A 24,218-nucleotide genomic window follows, 5' to 3' on the forward strand; every position below is an offset into this window, starting at 1 on the left:
ACTGCCCAGAAGGACAAACTGTGGTCTGCCTGTCAGGTAGTCAGTGATCCAGGAGACAGTGGACGTGTCCACCCCCACCACCCACAGCTTCTTACTCAGCAGCAGTAGTTGGATGCACTGGAGAAATCAAAGAAAGTGATTCTCACGGAGCCACCGGTTCCATCCAGGTGCGACTGAGCTTGTTGCAGCAGGTAGATGATGGCATTGTCAACTCCCATATGAGGCTGGTACGCAAATTGTAGAGGGTCCAGTGGATTTCACCAGCGGCCTGAGGTGGGCCAAGACCAGCCTCTCCAGCACCTTCATCACATGAGATGTGAGGGCAACCGGTCGATAGTCGTTGAGGCCAGATGGAGTCGTCTTCTTGGGGACTGGAACCAGGCACGACGTCTTCCACAGCACCGGGACATCCTCCTGCTTCAGGCTCAGGTTGAAGAGGTGTTGCAGGACCTCAGCCTGCTGGACGGCGCAGGTCTTCAGGACCCCGGGGCTGATGCCGTCAGGTCCTGCAGCCTTGCGCTGGTGGAGTCTCTCCAGTTGTCTCCTAACCTGGCCAGTCGTCACAGAGAGAGCGAGCGAGAGAGAGAGTGTGTGGGGGGTGGGAGGGGTGGGGGGGGGGGTCGTGGCGACAATGGTGGAAGAGCCCTTTGGAGTTGAGGGCTCTGTGTCCATGCAGCTCACCAGGTGGGACAGATGGGAGAGGGGAGAGGGGGGAAGGCAGCAGGGGTGTTTGGGAGGTGTGAGGTGTGGAGGAGACAGATGAGGGCGGTGAACTAAACCTGTTGAAGAAACAGTTTAGCTCATTGGCCCTCTCCAGGGAGTCCCCTGGTTGTCTCTCTCTCCCCTTGAACCCAGTAATCTCCTTCATACCGGTCCACACCTCCCTTACATTGTTCTGCTAGAGTTTTGCCTCCAGCTTCCTCCTGTAGGAGTCCTTGCACTCTCTCAGCTTCTCCTTCAGGTTGTGCTGAACTCTCCTGAGCTCTTCCCTGTCCCCAGACCTGAAGGCTGCTTTCTTCTGATTAAGAAGCACCTTCAGGTCACTGGTGATTGTTGTTGGGGAAGCAGTGTACAGTCCTGGATGGTACGGTGGTGTGTTCACAGAATTTGATGTATTCTGTGATACAGTCCGTCATGCTGTTGATGTCCTCCCCATGTGGTCCACACAGCACATCCCAGTCCGTGGACTCAAAGCAGTCCTGCAGGGTGTCTTTAGCCTCCTGTGTCCACCTCCTCACAGTCCTGGTGGTTACAGGCTGCCTCTGTACCAGAGGAACATACTTGGGAGTCAGCAGGACCAGGTTGTGATCCAACCTACCAAGGGGTGGAAGGGCAGCAGCACTGTATGCATCCATGGCATTAGCATACAGTAGGTCCAAGGTTTTATTGTTCCGGGTGGGGCAGTTAACATACTGGTGCAAAGTTGGCAGTACTTTATCCAGACTGGTGTGGTTAAAGTCTCCAGTAACTGCCAAAAATGCACCGGGATGCTGAGTCTGAAGTTTGGACACAGTGGAGTGAATGGTGTCCACTGCTGCCTCTGCGTCAGCTGATGGTGGAACGTAAACAGCAATAACAATGGCGGACGTGAACTCCCTCGGCAAATAATATGGGCGCATCCCCACGGCTAGAAGTTCAATGTCCAGGCTACAGAAACGTTCCTCCACACACACGTGGTCGGGATTGCACCACCTCTCGTTCACATAGACTACAATCCCTCCACCTTTCTTCTTACCGCTCTGCACAACTTCCCTGTCTGCCTGAACAGTCCTGAAGCCGGGTACGGCCGCGCTGTGGTCCGGGAAATGTGAGTGCAGCCATGTCTCAGTGAAACACATGATGCTGCACTCCCGGTATTCCCGCTGGGTCTTTACCAGCGCGCCGAGCTCTTCCATCTTATTGGCCAACGACCTCACGTTCCCCATTAAAATCGCCGGTACTGATGGTTTATATTTCCTCCTCTTCGCCTTCAGTTTAGCTCCAGCTCTGCAACCCCGACGTCTTCTCCGAAGTTCGTCCGGGATTTCAGGCCTCGCTCCAGGCAGCAGCAGTAGAGGCCTACTCAGCGCAATCAGCTGATCACGAGAGTAAACAATGGCCCCAGTCCACTGTGCGTAGCTCTCCGTTACGAAGAGAGAAAAAAGTAAAAGAAGAGCCACCAGAAAAGTGGAAAAGTTACAGTCCATTGTCTGACCGTCACTTAACACACGTGAAAGAAAAAAAAGCAACTCCGAAGAGAGGAGAAAGAAAGAAAAATACTTAAAACACACTCGAGGGGGGGAGCTGCTATAACAGGCTGCCACTAGCACGGCACCATTTTATATCCAGCTTTCCCAGCAACAAGAATAGCTCAAAGTTGTTTTTTAACTTATGAGTTTCTCAGCTGTTGTCTGTGTATGCTTCACACTGGGCAGCTCCGCCCCTGCTCCATGCACAAGGAGCTCCATAGACACGGAGCAAAGCAGAGGCTCAGGTGAAGGGCTAGACTCGCTATGAAAAGTGCAACAAAAGATGAAAACTAATTTATTAATAGACAAACGATGCCGCTAAACTTCAGAAAATCAGTTCTAAACATGGTTGAATCTGCCAACAGTTGCGAGGAAATAATTAGCAGCTTTGCAGCTGATAGTCGTCCTGGCAGAGCAGCAGCTGTCCTGCACCGCTGCATCCCCAAATCCCCCTTAGCACTGTATACACAGTCTAAATCTCACTATGAGTTACTGTTGTTTGCAAACTAAAGAACAGAGACATAATTTTTGTTTATTTCATACTGAATATTAAAGGCATAATGTTATGTTTATGCTGACATATAAATCCATAACAATTATTTTGATCAAATTTGGTGTTATTAAAGTTAATAATGAAATGTTTTTTCAGTTTTGTCATATTGTCAAGAATATTGCAAAAATACCCAGATATGTTGTGATATTCTTTTAGGGACATATTGCCTACTTCCAAGTAGGTAAGCTGAATTCCAAAGTCTAGGTACATCAGTGTATGATCGCAGCATTTTTTTGAGCGCACTGGGCTCCTTGGAGAATGAACCAGGAGGAAACCATTGCTGCAAGAAAAAAACTTTAGAAAATCGACTGGAATTTGTGTTAGTCACTTCACCACTGTGCTGACAGACAAAAAGATACATTTTCCAAGAAAAGACCTGCTGTGTAAAATGGAGTGCTGTGCAAGGCACAATGAAATCTGAAAACTATTGAGACATTGTGGAAGGAAATGAGCTGCCCACTGTCAGAAACCTCTGTCAAAGAATACTGTCAAACACTATCAAAAGAGCTGAAACATGCAGTCTGGAGGTACCTTTCAAACCTGACACAGCTGGCAGCCGTTTGCGTTGGAAGAGTGGTCCAAACTGACTGGTGCACAGGGATAACTGAGCGCCACAAGCTATTTGTTTGCAGTGATTGCATCATGGATGTGCAACAAAATAATTAGTCAAGGTTCCCCTCAATTTTGTCATCGCCATTTGAATTTGTTTTATTCATTAAAATATTCTGTCTGATTTTCATTAAGTATGGAATAAGCAATTATCAAGGCTGATTACTTTTGTCAGTTTTGAATTATTTCAGAGAAAGAAGTGGCATTTTATTTATTTCATGAAAGGTTACCAAAAAATGCAACGCAGGCTATAACTGTTGTCTAGGTTTTTGCTTGTAGGGTTGTTGCCCAAGCTTTTTTTGAAGGCTTTTTAAAAAGAGTTTTGAATTTCTGCACTCAGACATAAAAACAGCTGTCCAGCTCTTACCTTTTTAATGACTTGCATCCCTTACTTCTCTGTTTGTGAAATACAGTGGAAATACAACACCAATCAGACCAACTTTGACCTAAAGGTTCTCAAAATGTTTAGACCATGTTTTCAGAAAAAAAATAATAATAATTCCCATAAAGCTAACTATTGTTTTGAGGGACCTTTTAAAGCCACCTCTATGTTAAGGTTAAATGTAATATCCCAAAACAGTAAATATATTAAAAAAATATATTTTTGGGGGGGCATTTTCTAATTAATTTCACTTTGCAGATTTTATTTTCCTTTCTGTTTATGTTTTCAGACATTTTAAATGTTTAGTTGAGTTTGCCATTTATATGTTTGACCTTCATCCAGCAACCTTACTAATAAAACTGCAATAAGTATCTAATTGGGGGCCCCTATTTAAGCCTGTTGTTCCTCCTCTTTGTGGATTACAGTACACAAGTTGAATCCATAGCAGAAAGGCACCCCAGTTCATGTCAGTTATTTTGTGGTTGTATGATTAAATGCAATTTTATTCCAAAAAAAGGTCTTAATGTTAAAATTATTAACTGACGCCACAACAGTATTCACTATATGTTTTCACAACTATACTCTGGTTAATCAGCAAGACGCCCGATACACAGTAATGCAGGACCTGTCAAGGCATTCCAGGTGATGTGCATATTCCTTTATTTAGAAATTATTTATCACAATTTAAATTGACACCAACTATGCACTGTTGGTAATCCAGCCTTGAAAATATTAGTTTGGGTAGGAAACAGAATTGGATTAGCCTGAGCAATATTGGCTAAATAACAACATACCACATTCCTGCTGGACTAGAACATGATTTATGTGATTTATTTGTGTGTTCTGTGAAATGTTTTTATGTTTGACCTTCATTGGGACTGTAGTGGGACTGCCTGTGGATATGGCTGCGAGAGTAAAAGTGACCTCAGATTAAACGTAAGGATGGTGGTAAAGGAAGTGCACAGCTAAAAGTACAGGTGTGACCTCACCTAAGACATTTTGAGAAGTGGTCTGAGTGGAACATAAAATGTATACTGGCACCCTTTTGATTAATTTGTCATTTCCTCAAACAAAATAAAATTGGGGAAAAACAATGTACCTGTTGTAAGAATTCATGAAGTCAAAAGTTAGACCCAAATAACCAGCCTATGAGTCATTATGCTAAAAAAGAATCATGGTATGAATGGATTTAAAGTGGTTTAACCACCCGGCCAACAAGAGTTGCTAGGTTCTTGATGTGATTGAGACCTGAGGACTGCATTGGAAGTGGCTGATAAGTGGTGTCTCATACCACCTCCTGTTTAGTGATAATATTTCCAGTTTGAAGTAGATGTATTCTACCACTCCTCTTTCAAGCAATAGATATTCCCTGCCCAAAATGTGTATGAGTGTACCTTGTCTTTAGGATGAAGATGGACTGTTGAGTCCTATCCTGAGGAGTTAGCTCTCCTGTGTGAAGCGGTTCTTTCGTTTATTCAATGACAACTCAGAGTATTTGTTTACTGCATTAAACTGCGTATAATAAATTTAATTGTGCATGTGTATTTTGTCCTTGGGGTGGACAAGTTCCTGCCTCAGTGTTACTGGGCTTGAATTATACAGGGATGCAGTGTTTTTTGAAAATCCTCCTCCTGATGATTACTAAGGCATTTTAGAGCAAAACGTGTTAGTGTTAGTTTCAGAAAACTAGGTTTGAGGAAAAGTCTTGGGTTTTTCAACAGGACCATGAACAAATGCATAAATCCACCAGTACAAAAAAAAAGTTGAAAAGGAAAACATGGACTGTTTTAAACTGGCCAGCACCAAGCTTTGACCTAAGTCCCATTGGAAGCCTTTGAAAAAAGCTGAAATCTGCCAGTGCAAAAAGGAATTCTGCAACCTTAAACACATAGCATTGAAACCATGGCAGAACAGGTGCAAGAAACTTCTAGATGGAGACAAGAATTGTTTAGAGGCAGTCACTGTTAGGTTCTGCACCCAAATATTACTGATGGGTGCCAATAATTGTTTCCAGCCTATATTTTGTACATAAATTATTTCACTACATTGCAAGGTATTCTGATTATACATACTGATGATACAAAATAGGTTGATTTTCATATATTTGTGATGATTTTCTGGATTAAATACTTGACATGAGAGTAAATAATTGTGACCAGGACTGCATGTATAGATAGTGTAGACTCACGTAGGCAGGTGTTGTGGGTGAAGAGCCGCTGCAGTCTCTGACAGTCTTGCCACTGGTTGCCGCTGCCTTCACAGTTGCACCACAGAGACACATCTGCAGAGCTGTTGCTAATGTAGTTGGGCGTCATGATGGTACCTGAGGGTCAGAAGGGTCAAAGGTTCTTGACAGAATCTTAGCTTTGGAAAAGACAAAGTTCTATGTGTTTTTGAGTAAGATCGCACCGTGTGAGTGGCAGCTAGTCACAGCAGCTTTCGCTTTCTTTCTTTTCTTTAAGTTTATTTGTGTGTTTTTTCATGTGCTTTACCGCACTAGTCTCCGTTGCTCATCTGCGTCTATGGATGTACAACTAGTGAGATTAGTTTTTCTGTTTTTGCTTGTTTGTGGACTTCTCCTTGACTTCTTCGTCGTTCGGCCATGGCTCCATTGTTTACACTCGGGAACAGCTGTTGGTGCTGCGCGACTCTCGGATACTCCCTGAAGAAAGACCTCAGATCCCCAAGGAATTAAGGAGGAGGAAGCGTGGCGGCAGAGCTGGAGTTAAACACCGGCAGAGGAATAGACGTTATAAACCATCTATTCCATTATTATTGGGAATGTAAGATCTCTCCCAAATAAGATGGAAGAGCTGTCATACTTGTGGTGAACAAACAACCCCCCAGAGAAGATGGTCTGAGGAGGCCAGTGAGGCACTGAGGGACTGCTTCACCACCACTGACTGGGACGTGCTATGTTGGCCTCACGGGAAGGACTTTGACAGTTTGACCCACTGCATCACGGATTACATGTCATTCTGTGTGGAGAACACCGTGCCCACGAAGAAGGTGCAGTGTTTCTCAAACAACAAGCCCTGGATGACCCCATAGCTGATGGCCCCGCTGAACGAGAAGAAGAGGGTCTTCAGATCTGGGGACAGAGAGGAGGTGAGGAGGGTGCAGAAGGAGCTAAAAGGGAGATAACGAAAGGGAAGGACTGCTACTGAAGGAGCGTCTCCAACAGAACAACGCACGTGAGGTCTGGAAAGGCCTTAAAACCATCACAGGCCTCAGCAGCGGTGGTGGGAGGGGCCTAGAACCTGGAGAGCAGGCATGGGCCAACGAACTGAACCTGTTTTTCAACAGGTTTGATTCCGCACCCCCTCCACCCTCCAGAGCTCGGTGCAGGCGACGTCCCAACCTCTGGGATCGTTCTAGGCTACCTCAGACCCGTGGTGAGTACTTCACTGGACCCCCTGCAGTTCGCCTGCAGAGCAGGCGTTGGTGTGGACGACGCAGTGATCTACCTGCTGCACCAATCCCTCTCTTACCTGGAGAACACTGGTAGCATGGTGAGGGTCATGTTCTTTGACTTCTCCAGCAATTTCAACACCATACAGCCATCACTGCTGGAAGCAGGAAGCTGGAGGGAGCTGGAGTGCACGGCCGCCTGACTGCATGGACCATCAACTACCTCACCAACAGACAGCAGTATGTGAGGCTTCACAGCTGTGAGTCTGATGTGGTGGTCTGCAGCACGGGGGCCACATAGAGCACCGTGCTCTCCCCCTTTCTGTTCTCCCTGTACACCTCACACTTCAGGTACAACACTGACTTCTGCCACATCCAGAAGCTCTCTGATGATACAGCCATCGTTGGACGTGTATCAGAAGGGAACGATCTGGAGTACAGGGAGGTCATCACTGACTTCGTCGACTGGTGTGATCTCAATCACCTCCGGATTAACGGCAGCGAGATGAAGTAGATGGTGGTTGATTTCCGCAGGAAAGCAACACCAACTACACTGGTGAACATCCAGGGATTGGACATTGACATTGTGGACACTTATAAATTCCTGGGTGTTCACCTCAACAATAAACTGGACCGGTCAGACAACACGAATGTCCTCTTCAAGAAGGGCCGGAGTCGACTCCATCTGCTGAGAAGACTGAGGTCCTTCGGAGTCTGCAGGACTCTGCTGAGGACATTTTACGACTTTGTGGTGGCGTCTACCATTTTTTATGCAGTGCCCTGCTGGAGCTGTGCAGGTACAGAGAGGGACAGGAGGAAAATAAACAAGCTGGTCAAAAGGCAGCTCTGTCCTGGACAGTCCACTGGACTCCATAGAGGAGGTGGGTGAGAGGAGGATGTTAGCCAAGCTGACGTCGATCATGGACAACACCTCTCATCCCCTCCATGAGACTGTAGGAGCTTTAAACAGCTCTTTCAGTGGCAGACTCCTCCAACCTCAGTGAAGGAAGGAGCGCTACTGCAGGTTGTTTGTTCTGACAGCAGTCAGACTTTTCAACAACACAATAAAATAATGTTGCACTGGTCATTTCATTCCACAGCACCTGTCACTTTCCATTCATCATCCAAGCTGTATTTATTCATCTTTATTTTATTTTATTTTATTTTATTTTATTTTATTTTATTTTATTTTATTTTATTTTATTTTATTTTATTTTATTTTATTTTATTTTATTTTATTTGTTTTTGTGTATATAGTCTGTGTGTGTATTTATTCTTTTATTGTTCTTATTGTTTTCAAAAATTATAATTGTTTTTATCTGTCTTATTTTGTTTATTTCATACGTATTTGTAAATGTGTTCATACTGTGTACATGGTGCTTTGATGACTAAATTTCCCCACTGTGAGATTAATAAAATCTAAAATAATCTAATCTATTCTATTCAATGATTTCATCTTTGAAACAATGTTCTTAAAGACTGGAAGGTTCTACTGGCTTCTACACTAAAAGAAAATTACTTGTTGGCAAAACACACAAATGCTTTTATGCTTTTGCTGCAATCACTGCCTGCCAAACAAAATTACTCTGTGACCTTCCCTGAAAGGACTGAAGGGTTCCTTCAAATCCTGAAAAAGTTGGGATTTTGTGTTTGTTTTGGGGGGAATTTATCTTGCAGGCAGAAAGACTTCTCTGTCCCAGGGTTGTAGATTTTGATCAAAATCTTTCAACACCTGAGACCTCTCTGTCAGCTAAATTTTGGAAAAATCTGACATAGGTTTTTTAAAATGTCAATCACACAAAACTTAATAATTCAGCCTATTTGATGCATTTTTCCAGTTTTCCCAGGCCCTTGCATTTTGTACCTATGAGTCCAGCGTAGGCTCGGAGGCAGAGGCCTGCTGAGTCTTTCAGACAGCCGCTGGCCGTCAGAAGAGATGGCTGGCAGTTATTAAGGAAATCAGCTAGTCTGGACCTAAAAACAACAAAAACAACAATTTAACATCAAACACTGAAGATGGGAAGGGTATTTGGGGTGGAAGTTTATTTTGGGTAACTAAAAAAGGTTTCAAAATATCTCCCAACGTCTTTATAGATATAAAGTAGGGACAGCTAAAGAATATAAAGAAACAGCCAAGAATTAGGATGAACACTCATCCAATACAGTGAAATCAAGCATAGTAAGCTTCTCTCTCTCTCTCTCTCTCTCTCTCTCTCTCTCTCTCTCTCTCTCTCTCTCTCTCTCTCTCTCTCTCTCTCTCTCTCTCTCTCTCTCTCTCTCTCTCTCTCTCTCTCTCTCTCTCTCTCTCTCTCTCTCTCTCTCTCTCTCTCTCTCTCTCTCTCTCTCTCTCTCTCTCTCTCTCTCTCTCTCTCTCTCTCTCTCTCTCTCTCTCTCTCTCTCTTACACACACTTAGAGCTCCAATGCAATTCATTTTTTCACAACACCAATAAAGAGCAATATTCTCCAAAGATAACTGATGTTGTGGTGTTAATGAATAAACTGCATGAATTCTTTGAATGTGCCAAATTTTATTCAAACCCATTCATTAAAAGACCTAAGATACTGTTTGAAAATTACTCTAACCTTTTTCAGTTTAAACGACACAGTGTGTCACTCCAGATGAGTAGATGAAAAGGCTTTTGAATTGTTACCTCTGAGATTGGCTACTGTGTCGTGATGTGTGCCAACTGCCCGATTCAGATTCAATGAAATAGACAAAAATCAGCTTAGTTTTTTTTTTATATAATCAACTAAATCAGAAGGTTGCATAAAAAAAAAAAATCTTGTTCCAATTATTTATGTCAGTGGGATTAAATACTTAGGACATCCACCAAACACATCTGTTGGATTTTGGATAGGTCTATTCTTGTGTGCTCTGCCCACTGAAGCCAAAAAAATATCTCTCCGCCCTCTGCGTTGCACTTAGACCTGCTCCTAGCTAGCGGAGGCACACACGTGAGTTCCCCTAAAGATTGACACCCAAATTGCAGTGTACTGGAACATCTTCAATGACACACACCCTGTTGCACCGTATAGGCTATCTCGGCGCAGCCAGGTTCACCTTGGTCTCTGAAAATTGCAAATCAGCGCAATATCTATCTATCTATCTACAATAGATATGTAATCAATGTACTCCATATAATACCATTTTATAGCCAATTTAAAAAATGTAATTGACAGTATTAGTCTGGGCTTCATGTCTAACCTGCAGAGGTCATCTCGGCGGCAGAAGCTCTGCTGGTGAAGGCAGTTAGGTTGCAGGCCGTCCATATCCTGATAGGAACAGGAGGGTACAATAGTTTTCCTCCTCCTCTCACCACACAGGGTGTTGGTGCAGGGACAAAACAGGACACCCAGGCTGTATTCCTCAGGCACCCGCTCCAGGAAGCGACGCAGCGCACGGTGGCACTTGTGCTGGTTGCATCTGTTGGTCCCAGGAACACGTTTGGTGCAGGCCAATACATACTCTGATCGCAGGGAACCGCACTTCTCGTACAGGCCGCAGTCCTGTGCTGCTTTCAGGCACTGGTTCTCAGCATCCAGTTGAATGAAAGATGAGGCTGGAGGGTTGAATGCGGGAAAAATGGGATCAGTCAAGAAAGATAGATATATAAAGATAGAGAATGTGTGTTGAGGAGTGCATGGAGATGTTGTACACAGAGTAGTATTATATGCTACATAGCAGGGTATACAGACTATATATAAATAATAACATAAACATGGAAATCATAGCAGCTGCAATGGTTCTTTTCACCAACTTCCACTGAAAGCCAAGCCTGACTATGACTAAAACATAAAGTGTTCATACTAGCAGCCAACAGCTCTTAACAGAAAAGACTATTGACAAAAACAGAGTAATGCTAAAAGTCACAAAGCCACAAAGTCACAAAGTCACAAAGCAGAGTATGTTTGTATGAGCAGGACACAATTTGAAGACTTGTCTCAGAAAATTGGACCTTTCATTTCAAGGAAAGACAGAAATTACCAGGAGGCCACCAGCCAAAAGAACATCTCCATTTGTCTGAGGTGTGTGCAGAGGTTGCAACAGATATAACATTAGGTGAAATGTGTCCTGCCCCCCCTTCACTAGGATTGGATGGCTAACGTTGAACATAGTTGAATTAGAAAAAAATGCTGAACGTCGCATTGCTGGCATTTTAAAAAATGCGGTACTCCCATTAACAGCCAGCCCCTAAGGGACAGTGACTTAAACTGCCTAATCATAACAAAAACTGCCTGAGTGATGTGTGTGTGTGTGTGTGTGTGTGTGTGTGTGTGTGTGTGTGTGTGTGTGTGTGTGTGTGTGTGTGTGTGTGTGTGTGTGTGTGTGTGTGTGTGTGTGTGTGTGTGTGTGTGTGTTCTACCTGCCACTAGAGAGGCCATGCGAGTATCCACTATTGTGTCATCATAAGGCGATATTTCCAGTTCGTCCTCGCCTGGACAAAAGGAACACACACACACACACACACACACACACACACATTGGCAAATAAATAGGTGATCATTTACAGTAGGAAAACCAGTGGGTTGGAAGGAACAAATCTAAGACAAACATTGAGATAAACAGTAAAATTGAAATGGAAAAACACCAATGAAACTTCCCTTTAAAATGTACACATCAGTGTTATCTGGAATTAGGCATTGAAATAGTCAGAAAAGGTTAAAGCATTATTTTTTTCATAGTTGACATAAGGTGACATCCAGTTGTAGGTCCTATAAATGTGAAAATATGGATCACGTGATAATGTAGTGCCCAAACTATAATGCTAGACTATCATTTCATAATTTTTGAAAAGTCCTCTTTCCAAATAAAATATAAGAAAATAGAAAACGGCTAAAACTCCTCTTCAAACAGTTAAAAAATTTGGCAAAATGGGGAACACCACAATAACTATTTAGACTTCCCATGGGAATTGATTTGGCACAATAAGTGTGTGGAATTCTCTTTGTGTTCCATCTCGGCTGGAGGCGGTGACGTGGCCGTCACGGTTGGCAGATTACAGCACAGCTGATATCCGTATGGCAGTTAGGGAGAACGGCATAGTTGACTTGGGTGATATGAAGAAACAACTATTTTGTTTCTTTCTCCAGCAGGTAATGTAAAGGTGCGATTCCTCAACAGTCTCGTGGCTCGTCCAGCGAGCAAGTGACTGTGGCCTATAGGCTTAGAAAAGACAAAAGCTTAAACATTCTTGGTTGTGCCTGTCCTTTCAGCGACAGCATTTCACAGTGAAAAGCGAGAAAAAGATGTGGCCTTGGAATTTAACAGGCTCGTGATATTATGGCTGCGTCGTGTGAATAGTATTGAGCTTAGGGGTTTCCCCCCCAATAGAAGACCAGCGTATTCAGCCCCAAACCAGAGGGGATCTGTAGTCTCCGTCTCTTTGTGGTCAGGCTTTGTCTTACATGTAGGCCTCTTCATTGTTCTCCATTCCCACGTGGCCATATCAAGGACAACATTTTTTATCACTTACCCTGAAATGAGCGCACAAACACAAAACCAAACTGAGGCTTCTAAAAACCTACTATTATATATATATATAGAGGGTCATGTAATTAGAGAACATGTCTGGAGAATATATTTGGACCGAGGGCATGATATGCATGTAACACCATAAAACAACCATTATTGGAAAATTATACATACATCTGTTATTTCAATCATAGGAACGTGGACAAAATGAAGGATAAGATCAGACTGGTAGGCGGCCAAATTCAAAGTTACCATGATATTAAAGATTTTCTTCTGTTGTGAAAACCTATTAGCAGAGCCTTGATTGACGAGAGAACAAGCTGTTTGTTCGTGGAAATTTTTTAAGCACATTCTAAAATACAAACTCAATCAAGAATGTAATGGCATGAAAAGTGTTTATGTATGTAAATCCTATTCCAGGCTATATATTTATGGTAATGACACGCTAGAGCAGCCTAGCAGCGTTGGGAACTGAAGACTGTGTAATTACACTAATGGACCGCTGACTAATAGGCCACAGGGGAGGAGGAGTCTCGTGGCCAGTGTTACTTCACTTACTGATGCACACATCAAACCAGCACTCCTTATGTGCTTTTTCTAACTGTGTGTGTGTGTGTGTGTGTGTGTGTGTGTGTGTGTGTGTGTGTGTGTGTGTGTGTGTGTGTGTGTGTGTGTGTGTGTGTGTGTGTGTGTGTGTGTGTGTGTGTGTGTGTGTGTGTGTGTGTGTGTGTGTGTGTGTTTAGAATGAGGTGCTTTTGACTGTCTATGCAACAATGGGAAGGAAGAACTCCCTTTTAACAAGATGAAACCTCCGACAGAACCAGATGTAGCAGCAATCTGCCTGAACTGGATAGAGTGAAGGAGACAGGGGAGAGAAAAAACAACAGCAAACAATAAACACAGGAAAGGTTGGTGAGGCCAACCTTTAGATTAGAAACATGCAACTCCAGAGCCAGAGATACCTGCAGAAAGGTATGGGAGAGAGAGGACAGCAAGAAAACAGCACAAACTACGGGAGCGATAAGATGCAAAGTTGACTGACAATAGCAGCATGTAAATGCATGGAGAGTGAAAGAGAGCGCAGCATGACTTAGCACGTCAGCTAGCCTTTAGTTTAGGCTTTACAAGTGTGGAAATAAAGTGTTCACAGGTTTCTACAGCAGGTTGAAATTTATGTACATGTTCTCAGTGTTTGAAGATCCAAAGCATACATCATGCAGGGCAGCCAATCAAAACAAATGGAATGGTCTAATTTGTTATAATTAAATTTAAGATGTATTAATTCATTCACTTCCTGTAATAATTAAAGCCCCAAGTGTTTTATTAGATAAAGCACGTTTCTTAAAAAGGCTGTGGAATGGGATAATGCCAATTAAAATTAGTAATCCAGAACAACTGTTGAAAATAGCACAATTCTTTTGTTGAATTTATTCAATTTAAGCATTCAAAATATACATTATTGACTTGTCAACCATAGGAACAGTGGTTACACCCAAGAAACAAGCGCTCTGCGCCCCTATGTGTGTCCTCATGCTTGTGCCCATGCACGTGTGTTACATGTGTACTCCAGTATTTCAACAAATAGCACTAAACCCCTGGGAGAGATGGAGATCATTCCTTTTTAGATGGTGTGGCTGTGACATCTACAAATATGGCAGTTTATCAAAAACCCTACAACATGACAATCCAAAGTTAAGACCGGAGTTGCAGTTTTAAACGCTTCTCTTCTTAGTCCCCCTCCCCAAAGTCCCAAAACCCCAGATATTGTTTCTGCTCCCCAACCAACTAAAAGTTATCCATAAAAACCTAATAAAAATAAATACAAAACTTGGCAATAACAAAAAACAGGACCTTTAAATATGGACAGTTTAGATCTGTCGCATCTAAATCTGAGTTATTTAATAATTTTAAAACTGATCACCAAATTGATTTACTTTCTCTCACAGAAACCTGGGAGCAGCAGGAAGAATATGTCAGTCTAAATGAATCAATTACTTCTCACATTCCTTGAAGCACAAGCTGAGGAGGAGTGGCAGAAATCTTCCGCTCAGGCTGATTAATCAACCATAAACCAAAACAGCTTGAACAGACAACTACAGATAAGATATTGTTGTGGGTTGCATTAAAAAAAATACCTCAACTCACGATTAGACTTTTTTTTAACTTTTTTTTTTAATATCAATTAACCCACTTACTTATTTATACACACCCACCATCTTGTTCTTACATGTTTAATTAAATTCATGATGACAACATAAGTCATATTGGGGCACTTAACAAACTATGTTTTTTATAATACTCTAATGTTTTATGGTTCTACCATTGTACTGCTGACTGGTCCGATTGTACTGCATTAAGTTATGTCCTTTCATTTGACATGTGCCACACCTCACTGTGATGAATACTTCCTAAAAAAATTCAACTGAGAAGAAAAAACATACGCACTGTGCATCTCTCAGGCTCTATGGGTTAAACATACTCAATGGAAGGCATTATGGCACAAAGTAAGCCTTTCGAAACAAAAGCTGCTGTGTCAAAAAAAAAAAAAAAGTAAATCCTCATTTACAGCCAGCAAAGCTCTTCAACTTCTCCTCATCATCAAAACAAACCGCATCCCGTGATGGCTATGATGTGCAGTATGCTTATTACTGTATGGAAGTGATTAGATCTGATTCTTTAATGATTAGGCAGTAAAAAACATGATAGTATGTAACATACTATCATGTTTTTTTTCCCTTAACTTGCAACTTCTCCCAATTCCTGTAGTTTTACTGGCAAAAAAAAATCACATTCACACAATATCACACAACTTTTGAGAGAAGCTGCTGTAATATCAAGCATGTTTGATTATAACAATCACAAAAAAAACTCCCAAAAATTCCAGAGGGATTTTCTGTTTTCAGCTGCAGTAACACTGAAGCAAAGCAATACATTTTTAGGTTGTAAGAGCAAAACAATTAACTGAAAGGTGCTAATAGGCATGACAGAACTACAGCATTGCTGCTGAGCTACTTAATTAGGAAGATTTTTTCACAATTCTGCTTTTCTAATTTAATAAATTGTGTGTCTTCTAAAATACTAGAAGGAACCCCAGTTTTAGCAACCATGCAGGCTTGCATGCGTGCCCCGACACTCCTTTCCCATTAGAGGCCTGACTGACCTGGCAGCAAGCGAACCCTCCAATATATGTGCAGGCACTGCTCCTCCTTGCGGAAGCCACGGTGGCACTTGCAGGACAACAAAGAGGGGTGTTTGGCCAGCAGAACATCCTGTCTCTCCAGGCACTCAGACGCTGCCTGTTCCCTCAAGGGGGACACCGCTGCATCAGCCGCACACAACTCCAGGCCTCGATACAGCGCCTCGCACCTGGGTTCATCCAAGCATTCATGATGAGCTTCAACACAGTCAGTGGGGGAGGGTGGGAGGGGAAGGATGGGTGCTGAAGATGGCCACACACCTAAGAGATGAAGAAAAGAGATGGCGGACCAAATATTAGGCAAGTCAGAGGGATAATAGAAGACCAAAGTGGTAAAGAGGGAGCTGTAAAGTTCAGATACATTGTGGGAACATATGAACTTGTAGCATATTGGTTGTAATAGATATGCCAACTGGGAGTCCAGCAATTATTTGACCAAGCAACCTGTCAAGAGAGACTTGGCCCTGGTATAGCATGTGCATCTCTGCAAAATATTTTGTTCAAGAAGTTTGGTGTTGTGACTATACTCAGAGCTGAATGGCTGGTGAATGATTGTCACTGGGGAGCTGAAAGTCCCATATATGACACCTTTCTGGTGTTTTATCTTTATCTTTTTTCTGTTATGACATACCCCCTCTTCTGATTGGCTGACTCTTTGTGAGTGATGCACACCAGGCAAACCAATTGTTTTCTTGGGTCTTGTATCTTGCTATAGCCGCAAAGGAATAACTGCTTTGTGTTTTCTTTGGCATAAAAGGTTGAATATTGGGCCATGCTAAGAGCGGATATTATACACCCATGAAATTCCAAACAGCGCAGTTGCTGAATACTGCCTAAGTATATTTCTTCATGCTTTCACAGTATCTATACGGCAGAGATACGGTAGAATTAGTCATGAAATTTCCTGTTTAAACCCTGGTATGACCACACATGTGCAACTATCTATAAGATCATATTTTTTTCCTGAGCTTTTTCAGAACACCTCTTAAAAAAATTATTCTTCTGATGACTCCGGAACCTCTTCATGGGCAGGCTCCATCTTATCCAAGCTTATAGAACCATATCATCCTCATAGAGCACTTTGCTTTCAGAATGCTGGTCTGCTTGTGGCTCGTTAGTGTTTTCAAAAGTAGAATGGGAGGAAGAGCCTTCAGGTTTTGGGCCCCTCTCCTGTGAAACCAGCTCCCTGTTTAAGTTGGGAAGGCAGTTATCCGGCTCTACTTTTAAGATCAGGCTAAAAAAAAATATTTTTGAAAAAGCTGATAGTTTGGGCTGGCTCATATCAATTCCTATACCACGGGATAAAGAGCAGGCTGTCAGTTTATGGTACTGCTGTTAGGAAACATCTGTATCACTTGTGGCAAACTACAGTTAACCTCATGAACTTCAACCAGCACGGAAACGGTATATGTACTGGTGGTAATACAAGCAAGATACCAAGGTGTGTGCTGCTGAAGGGATCAGCATGCTGATGGCATTGACAACGTGAATTTTTACCAAAGTGAAAATGTTGCTACATAGAAAAGCATTTAAAGAGAAAAGAGCAATAAGAGGTAAACAGACATCCATGTAGGCTCCTGTCGGATGTTTACCATGCTGTAGATCAAAGTCGATACAGGCAATAAAAACTAGCGTAGGTCATACCAGGTGCGTAAAACATCCGCCTACGCACCTGGTCCGCTGCTCACAAAAACGTGTGTGGCTCAGGAACTGATGATGATCAAGTGAAGAAATTTGTACTAATTACTCATTCGGGTTATATCTTTCTCCAGTTCTGTGCACGTGCACGAGCAGTAGTCTCAGCACTTATTGATCTACCCTATAAATATATACACTAATAATTCACATGCTATTGTATCACAAGTGAGGGAGGTACAGGGCATCAGAGTGAGAAAGGGCAATCATCCCACAGGGAGAGAATGGAGAAGAGGATACATCTAGGGATGTATCTGTGGCTGACAGAGATGGTCAGACAGGTAGATATGTAGATGAGGCTGGAGATACAGGCAGCTATGGAGATGAAGCTGGAGAGACAGGTCGAGTAGGAGATGAGGTTGGAAAAAGACAGGCAGAGTGACTGTGTGTTCAGACTAAACACAAAGTGAATTATTCCCGCAGAGTGATTACATATAAAGCCAATGCAAAGACGCGATTGTCCCCGCGAGTTGAAAATATTTAACATGAGCGGCCATACTTGTGCGAGTATCGCAAGGCAAACATTTGCTTTGCACAACACAACATTAGAGATGAGGCTGGAGAGACAGAGATGGTTGGAGATGAGGCTGGAGAGATGGTTGAAGATCAGACTGGAGAGACAGGCAGAGTTGGAGATGAAGCTGGAGAGACCAGAAGAGATGAAGATATCAGCTGTGTGGAATGAGGAGATATGGTGGAATAAACAAAAGGCAGGAAATTAGATTGCAAAACTTGCACAGAGGTGGCTCTGATATTGTCTTTTTGTCAAGGGAGTGGCAATCATAGGCCTATAGCGTTTCCCATTTAGTGTGGATGAGCGAGTACAGCATTATCTGTATCTACATCTGTTAAACCAGCTAAATTATCTGTATCTGTACTTGGGTGGGTGGGGCTTAATTCAGAAGTGGGCGGTGTTTAGATTAGCAGTGGGTGGGAAGTGACCGAAAGTTGTTCATTTAATCCTGAGATTGATATGGGTTGATAAAAAATTGCTAAATTCTTTATTTATTAAAAACTATTTACAGAACAGCCCCAGAATTGAACTTCAGAGCAATGTTTTTGATCACAAAAGTAAGAAAATTATTTTTTCTTTTAATAAAAATGCTGTATTTATTGTTATTGTTGAGCTATAGTGAGAGAAAATGTGAGGCTAGTCATATAAAAAATTAAATAAATATTTAAATAATAGTATGCTTTACTTTGTATTTTGTTCAGCAAATAATGTGTGTTTGTGTGGGGGGGGCAGGGGTTGATCGTCAACCTGGTTTTATTGTGTTATTAAATAAACTGATGGTGGAATGATGGGTGATTTATGCAGACATCGAAATATGCATTCAGCCTTACACTATATATTCACTGAAAGCGGCCAGCTGGGTGAAGATATCTTAATAAGGAAGGAGGGAACCGTGAGCCAATGTAAAAAAAGGAAAACAATCTGGCAGAAGTAGTGACTCACGAGCTGTAACTTGCTACTTTGTCCGATAAGAGCAAAGTTCTCTGAGTAATTTGGATGAAGATATTTTATACAAACCTAATTGAAGTGAGCCGATACCAAAAATTAACCAGAAGAGTTGCAAGTTGTTGTTAATGCCTGTAGACACTGGACACCAACAGTGTGTCTCAGCAGAGCAAGGAGGCGATGTGTGTCTGATAGAAACCTTCATCAACACGGATATTGACACATTTACTCGGATGATACTCGTTCTTGTCAAAAGTACATTATTCGTACCAGATACTCATTTCAGTCGAGTACTCGTCTCACACCTACCATTTAGGTGACAACTGCAATGCGCAGTTTTGTTCGTTGCAAAAGAAAATCATTCAACACAAACAGTCATTGACACACATTAGTGTGCAACAAATCCTCAACAAGTCCAAAGAGGAGAAATTAGAGATGAAAAGATGTGTGACAAAATTAGCACATAATTACCAACTACAATGACTGTCTTTTGAACATCACACTTCATTGCCCAAATGGATATGCCTGACTCCGACCATTTGAATTTACTAGAAGTGCAGCTGCTAAATGGGGTTGAGATTGGCAGTGGCCTACATTCAAGGTACAGTGATGCACAGATAATTGATCACATTGCTAAGGACATGCGCTAAAAAAATGTGCAACCACATAAAAGGCATCAAAGGGAGAATCTCTATAATAATTGACAAGTCCACCACCCTAAGTAACAGATGCACATTAATAGTTTACTTAAAGTCCAGTAAAATCAGCGATCCTCATGTATTTCTGGACCTGGTGGAACTCCTTGATTAAAAGGCTGAAACAATTATGAGGTACCTCCTGGACTGAGCTTTGACCACCAGCAGATTTGGTTGAATTTGCAGGCAATGGAGAAGTCTGGAGAGGCTCAGAGAATTTCTAACCTATATCCAAGCATCGTGACCTGACCATGTCTAAATCATAGATTGCAGTGATCGGGAACTGACCAAAATTGGGCACGTTTCCGGATACACGGTTGGTGGCCAGCTCATTCTGTACTGTGGCTGCAGAGTGGATAAACATTTAAATGACTGAGCACACACTTCTGTCAAGGGATGTCAATTAAATCCAAAACCAGCAGTGACAGCAAAATGTATAATCGCTTCCAATGAAAATTGTGTTTCAAGCAGTTTGTTGGAGATTTGGCCATCATGTACATTATCCTTGATGCACTGGCTCTTATGTCCCAGTGCCTACAGAAGCACAACATGTCCATTGCATACGCAAACAAGCTCATCATAAGAAGCAAACAAGTCCTTGAACACATGAAAAACGGAAACTGGCCAAGGCAAAACAAATTGAGCTGGATCCCCTATTGCAAAATTTGTGAACAATTTTCTCAATCTTGTGTTCAATGATTTACTTTTTTTAAATGAGCACTGATATACTATTTTGTATTGTTAATATTTTTCTCGGGCCCCTCCCCAAACACGTCACACATGACTTGACAATGGCTACCACAAAAGACAGATTAGATTTATGTCAGTAGCATCAATGCTGACCTCAGCTCTGTCTTAAAGCCATGCTAACAATAATTTCATTAGGAAACCACTTAAGTCAGTAAGCCACAGCCCAATATAGATTTATTCTGTCTGTTGTTACAAATTTAAATAAAGTACTGTTTTGTATCAAATTCAATGAAGTACTGTTATAATTCAGTTAAATGAGGTACTGCTCTGAAATTAATCCGACCATACACACTAGGTGCTTTTACTCTGAAGCACCAGGCTCATCTCAGACCAGAAGTGTTGATGTCATTGCTACTTCCAGTCAAAAGACAGTCAGAAAACAATTAGCTCTTAGTGGGAGTTAAACCTTTACCGGTCAGCGGCACTAGTAAATGTGTGGATTTATTCACTCCGACCTGGAATTCAGCAAATTCGGGGCTGCAGTTGTAACAAACTTACAGCTCTCTTATTTACTTTGTTCACACATTGACACAAACAGGGTATCCATCTGGCTAACTGCTGCATTTTATTGCACAAGCTCATTGTAAATATGGAATTAAATATTTTATTAATTTTACAATTTAAAAAAAGAGTGTAATTACTATTCAGTAATTTTTCATGACTTTTTTTTAATAAATTGTAAAATTAAGAATCCCAGTATACTATATTTAGAATACATTTTCTGTTCAATAAAGTTGATATTCTTTTTTTCTCCCACCCCTACTACAGAACCAGAACAGGCTGCATATAACCACTCCACTAGTTAAACAAGTAACACTACACCCCTGATTATGACAATAATTAGTTAACTGCAGCTAAGCCTGGGACTTGGAAAAAACAGGTAGCATGAGGATGGAAAACAGGTATTTTCCTATAATAAAAAAAAATGTGGGTCTCTTTTAGGCTTACATAGATTGATCAGGAGACTGTTAATCATTGAAACTGTCAAGGAAGCAAACAGGTGTTTGGTTTAATTTGGGTTTAAATTCTGAATTCATTCTAATATTGCACATCCCAAACAAACCACACCAGAGTGAGAATGATAACGGGCCGATTCACTCCTTTTCAAAATTTAGTTTGGTCCTCATCTGTCATTCAGGCTTCATGCAGGTCATAGTGGACCGTGGCACACGTGCTTCCAGTCATCTAACTTTCAACGAAGAACATCTTATTTCCCTTGTCTTTCCCACAGTTCACCTCTTCTCTAACTTTGTTTTCTATGTGTAACAAAATACACAGTAAAAGTCAGGATATTCATAGCTACCAGTTAAAGATAATGTGCTAAGTTACTTTTCATTTGCAATGTATCATTTACAGACAGCATTTTTGTTGTGTGGAACCAAAAGTTTCTCCAAGGAGGACTGTTGTTTTCTGAAGTGAAGCTGCTTTAATTTGCAATAGCATAAACGGAGAGGCACCCCTGGTAAAAATCCAATAGCTGATATGCACAGGAGAAGGCCATAGAAATTGTCTTGGGATGGCAAAAATGTCATACAGGGAGGAGAAATAGGGAAACGGAGAGATAGCCAAAAAAAAAAAGAAAAAAGAAGAGGTGGGACCGCAGGAGAGAGTGAGAGCGATTGAGGCAGAGACAGTGAGCGCACTGATGTGAACCTTGATGGGTTGGACACACGCACAGTATGAAGCACAATCAGCATGCACCGCAACAAAATGGTGTTCTTAGAATCACACAAAGATATGCACACACAGGCACACACATACAGTCGCAAAAAAACTACACAGAGACGTGCACACACGGCTGCCCTGAGAGGGACCCTTTTATGTGTGTGTCCTGCTGTGAGGGAGACTGGAAGGCACAGAACCTATCATTATTACCAGAACACAATACTGCACAACAACAGGGGAGGGAGCGGAGAGGGCAAAGCAATCTGTCTAAGACACACATCCACACGCGCACACTTCCATGCACACACCTCAGTGTCAGAAAAAAGTGGCTGAGAGAGCATAAACAGCTTAACATTCAGTGCCGGATCAGTAGACAATATGTAAATTGAATACTGAGTGTGCTGATAAGACTAACCACATACATAAAACATTGTAGATTGAACAAACAGCCTTTGTGGAGCACTCCATCACAACACTCCACCCCAACTCACTTTGTTCATATATCAGACAAACTGCTAAGCCTGGCCAGTTTGATTTTGAGCAGTTTCCTGACCAAAGGTTGTCCTGTGTCCTGCCAGCATCACATCATCACACTTGCAGGCTCATGTCCATCTCTGCGCAGATGGACATGAGTTTAGAACCACTCATGTCGTTTTCAGATCACACACTCAATGTCTCCCAGTACTATTTTCTGCAACACACAACTGAGAAACAATTCCTCAAACTCAAACCAGCTTGCAGTTTTATTTCTGTTTTATATAATACTCAAAAACACCAGTCAGTCATTGGTTTGAATGAAGATACTCTAACGCCAACAAATACTGTACATTGGTGTGGAGATCAGTGCACACACTGCTAAACAGAGGCAACAGATGAACTGAACTGATTGTTGCAATAAGAGCTTTAGGTGGAATCTTAATATAAATGTGGGAATTATAATTCTGTAAAAAATTTAAGCATTTAGCACAAGCGCACTAAAAAGACAGACTGATGACAATACTATAATATCCTAAACAGCGCCCTTAAAAGAGGACAAAGCACAGTTTTAAAAAAGGGTCCAAATTGATGCAGCACAAGCAGACGTATTGTCTGATATATTCCACACATTCTTTTTTTGTGTCAAAACCGTAGACTGCATCCAAAAACTGATTTAGTAATATGTGACCTTTTGTTTGGCATTAGAATCCAGAGTCAAAGTTTATGGTCGGCCCATATTTTACTTATCATTTAAAACACCCGTCTACCTCAGCAGAAGCAACACAAGCTTACATAGGATGGATAAGGAGAACAGTGCCGTCATGCATTGTCTATTGCAGCAAAAAAATTCCCGTGGCCAAATAAGTATTTAGATCTGAAACCAAATCTATACGAGAGAGTATAAAACTGTTGACAGGACACCTCCCACTGAAAGCAAGGTCATGTTTTTGTCTTTCAAGAACGTATGCATTATTTCTGGAGAAAAATCTGTTCATTCATAGCCGTCAATCCGTGGCAACTCAGCAGACACCAAAGCCTCCTCTACGACTTCAAATTAATTTGGAGTACTAATTTACAAAATTAAAAGGAAGGTTTGAGTTTATTAATTGAGACAATAATGACTCAATAAAAAAATTATTGACTTGGTCAGAACCTGGTGCCTTTACCATAAATAAATGTAACCCAACTGAGTGTTGGGTAAGAGAGCCTGGTGGGCAATGCTACTAGCGGCACACAACCAGTCAGTCTCCTACAATATTAAAATAGTAATCACCATTCTATGCCAGGGCTCTAGACAACCTGATACCACATCAAAAACAGACCGCTGCCATTTTCTCAGCAGTCTCTTAAAATACACTAAGAAATAAGTGGATGAAACATCTACTATTAACTACTGGTGAATATGGGCAAAGGTCTTTACATTTGCAACACCGTGCTTATTATATATTTTTAAATGTTTTTATGTCCATCAGCTCACTTGGACACCAACAATAAAACCAGGATCAGGATCAGTAGAGTATTGGTGAACAGGTTTTAATTCAGAATTAATCCAACTACACATCAAATTAATCATAGATCGCAGTGAACAACATTTGAATAGATTGGAAACCCTATAGTGACCCTG

The 24,218-nt window shown here is 41.8% G+C and overlaps 1 protein-coding gene across 1 annotated transcript in view; it reads right to left on the reverse strand.

Annotated features, from left to right (window-relative positions):
* LOC138632972 (GDNF family receptor alpha-4-like) overlaps nt 1–24,218 on the reverse strand; it is a 65,392-nt gene that overhangs the window by 21,601 nt on the left and 19,573 nt on the right. Inside the window, exons 2-6 of the mRNA XM_069718915.1 lie at nt 15,818–16,114; nt 11,549–11,620; nt 10,390–10,744; nt 9,048–9,157; nt 5,961–6,095 (exon numbers count right to left, since the gene is read on the reverse strand). Of these exons, the coding sequence (XP_069575016.1) occupies nt 5,961–6,095; nt 9,048–9,157; nt 10,390–10,744; nt 11,549–11,620; nt 15,818–16,114 (969 nt within the window). The remainder of the gene's footprint in view (nt 1–5,960; nt 6,096–9,047; nt 9,158–10,389; nt 10,745–11,548; nt 11,621–15,817; nt 16,115–24,218) is intronic.

The sequence above is a fragment of the Brachyistius frenatus genome, unplaced genomic scaffold, assembly GCF_029030835.1.
Source record: "Brachyistius frenatus isolate BFR_SWC_R1_liver_20210118 unplaced genomic scaffold, ASM2903083v1 Contig_202, whole genome shotgun sequence".
Taxonomy (NCBI): Eukaryota; Metazoa; Chordata; class Actinopteri; family Embiotocidae; genus Brachyistius; species Brachyistius frenatus.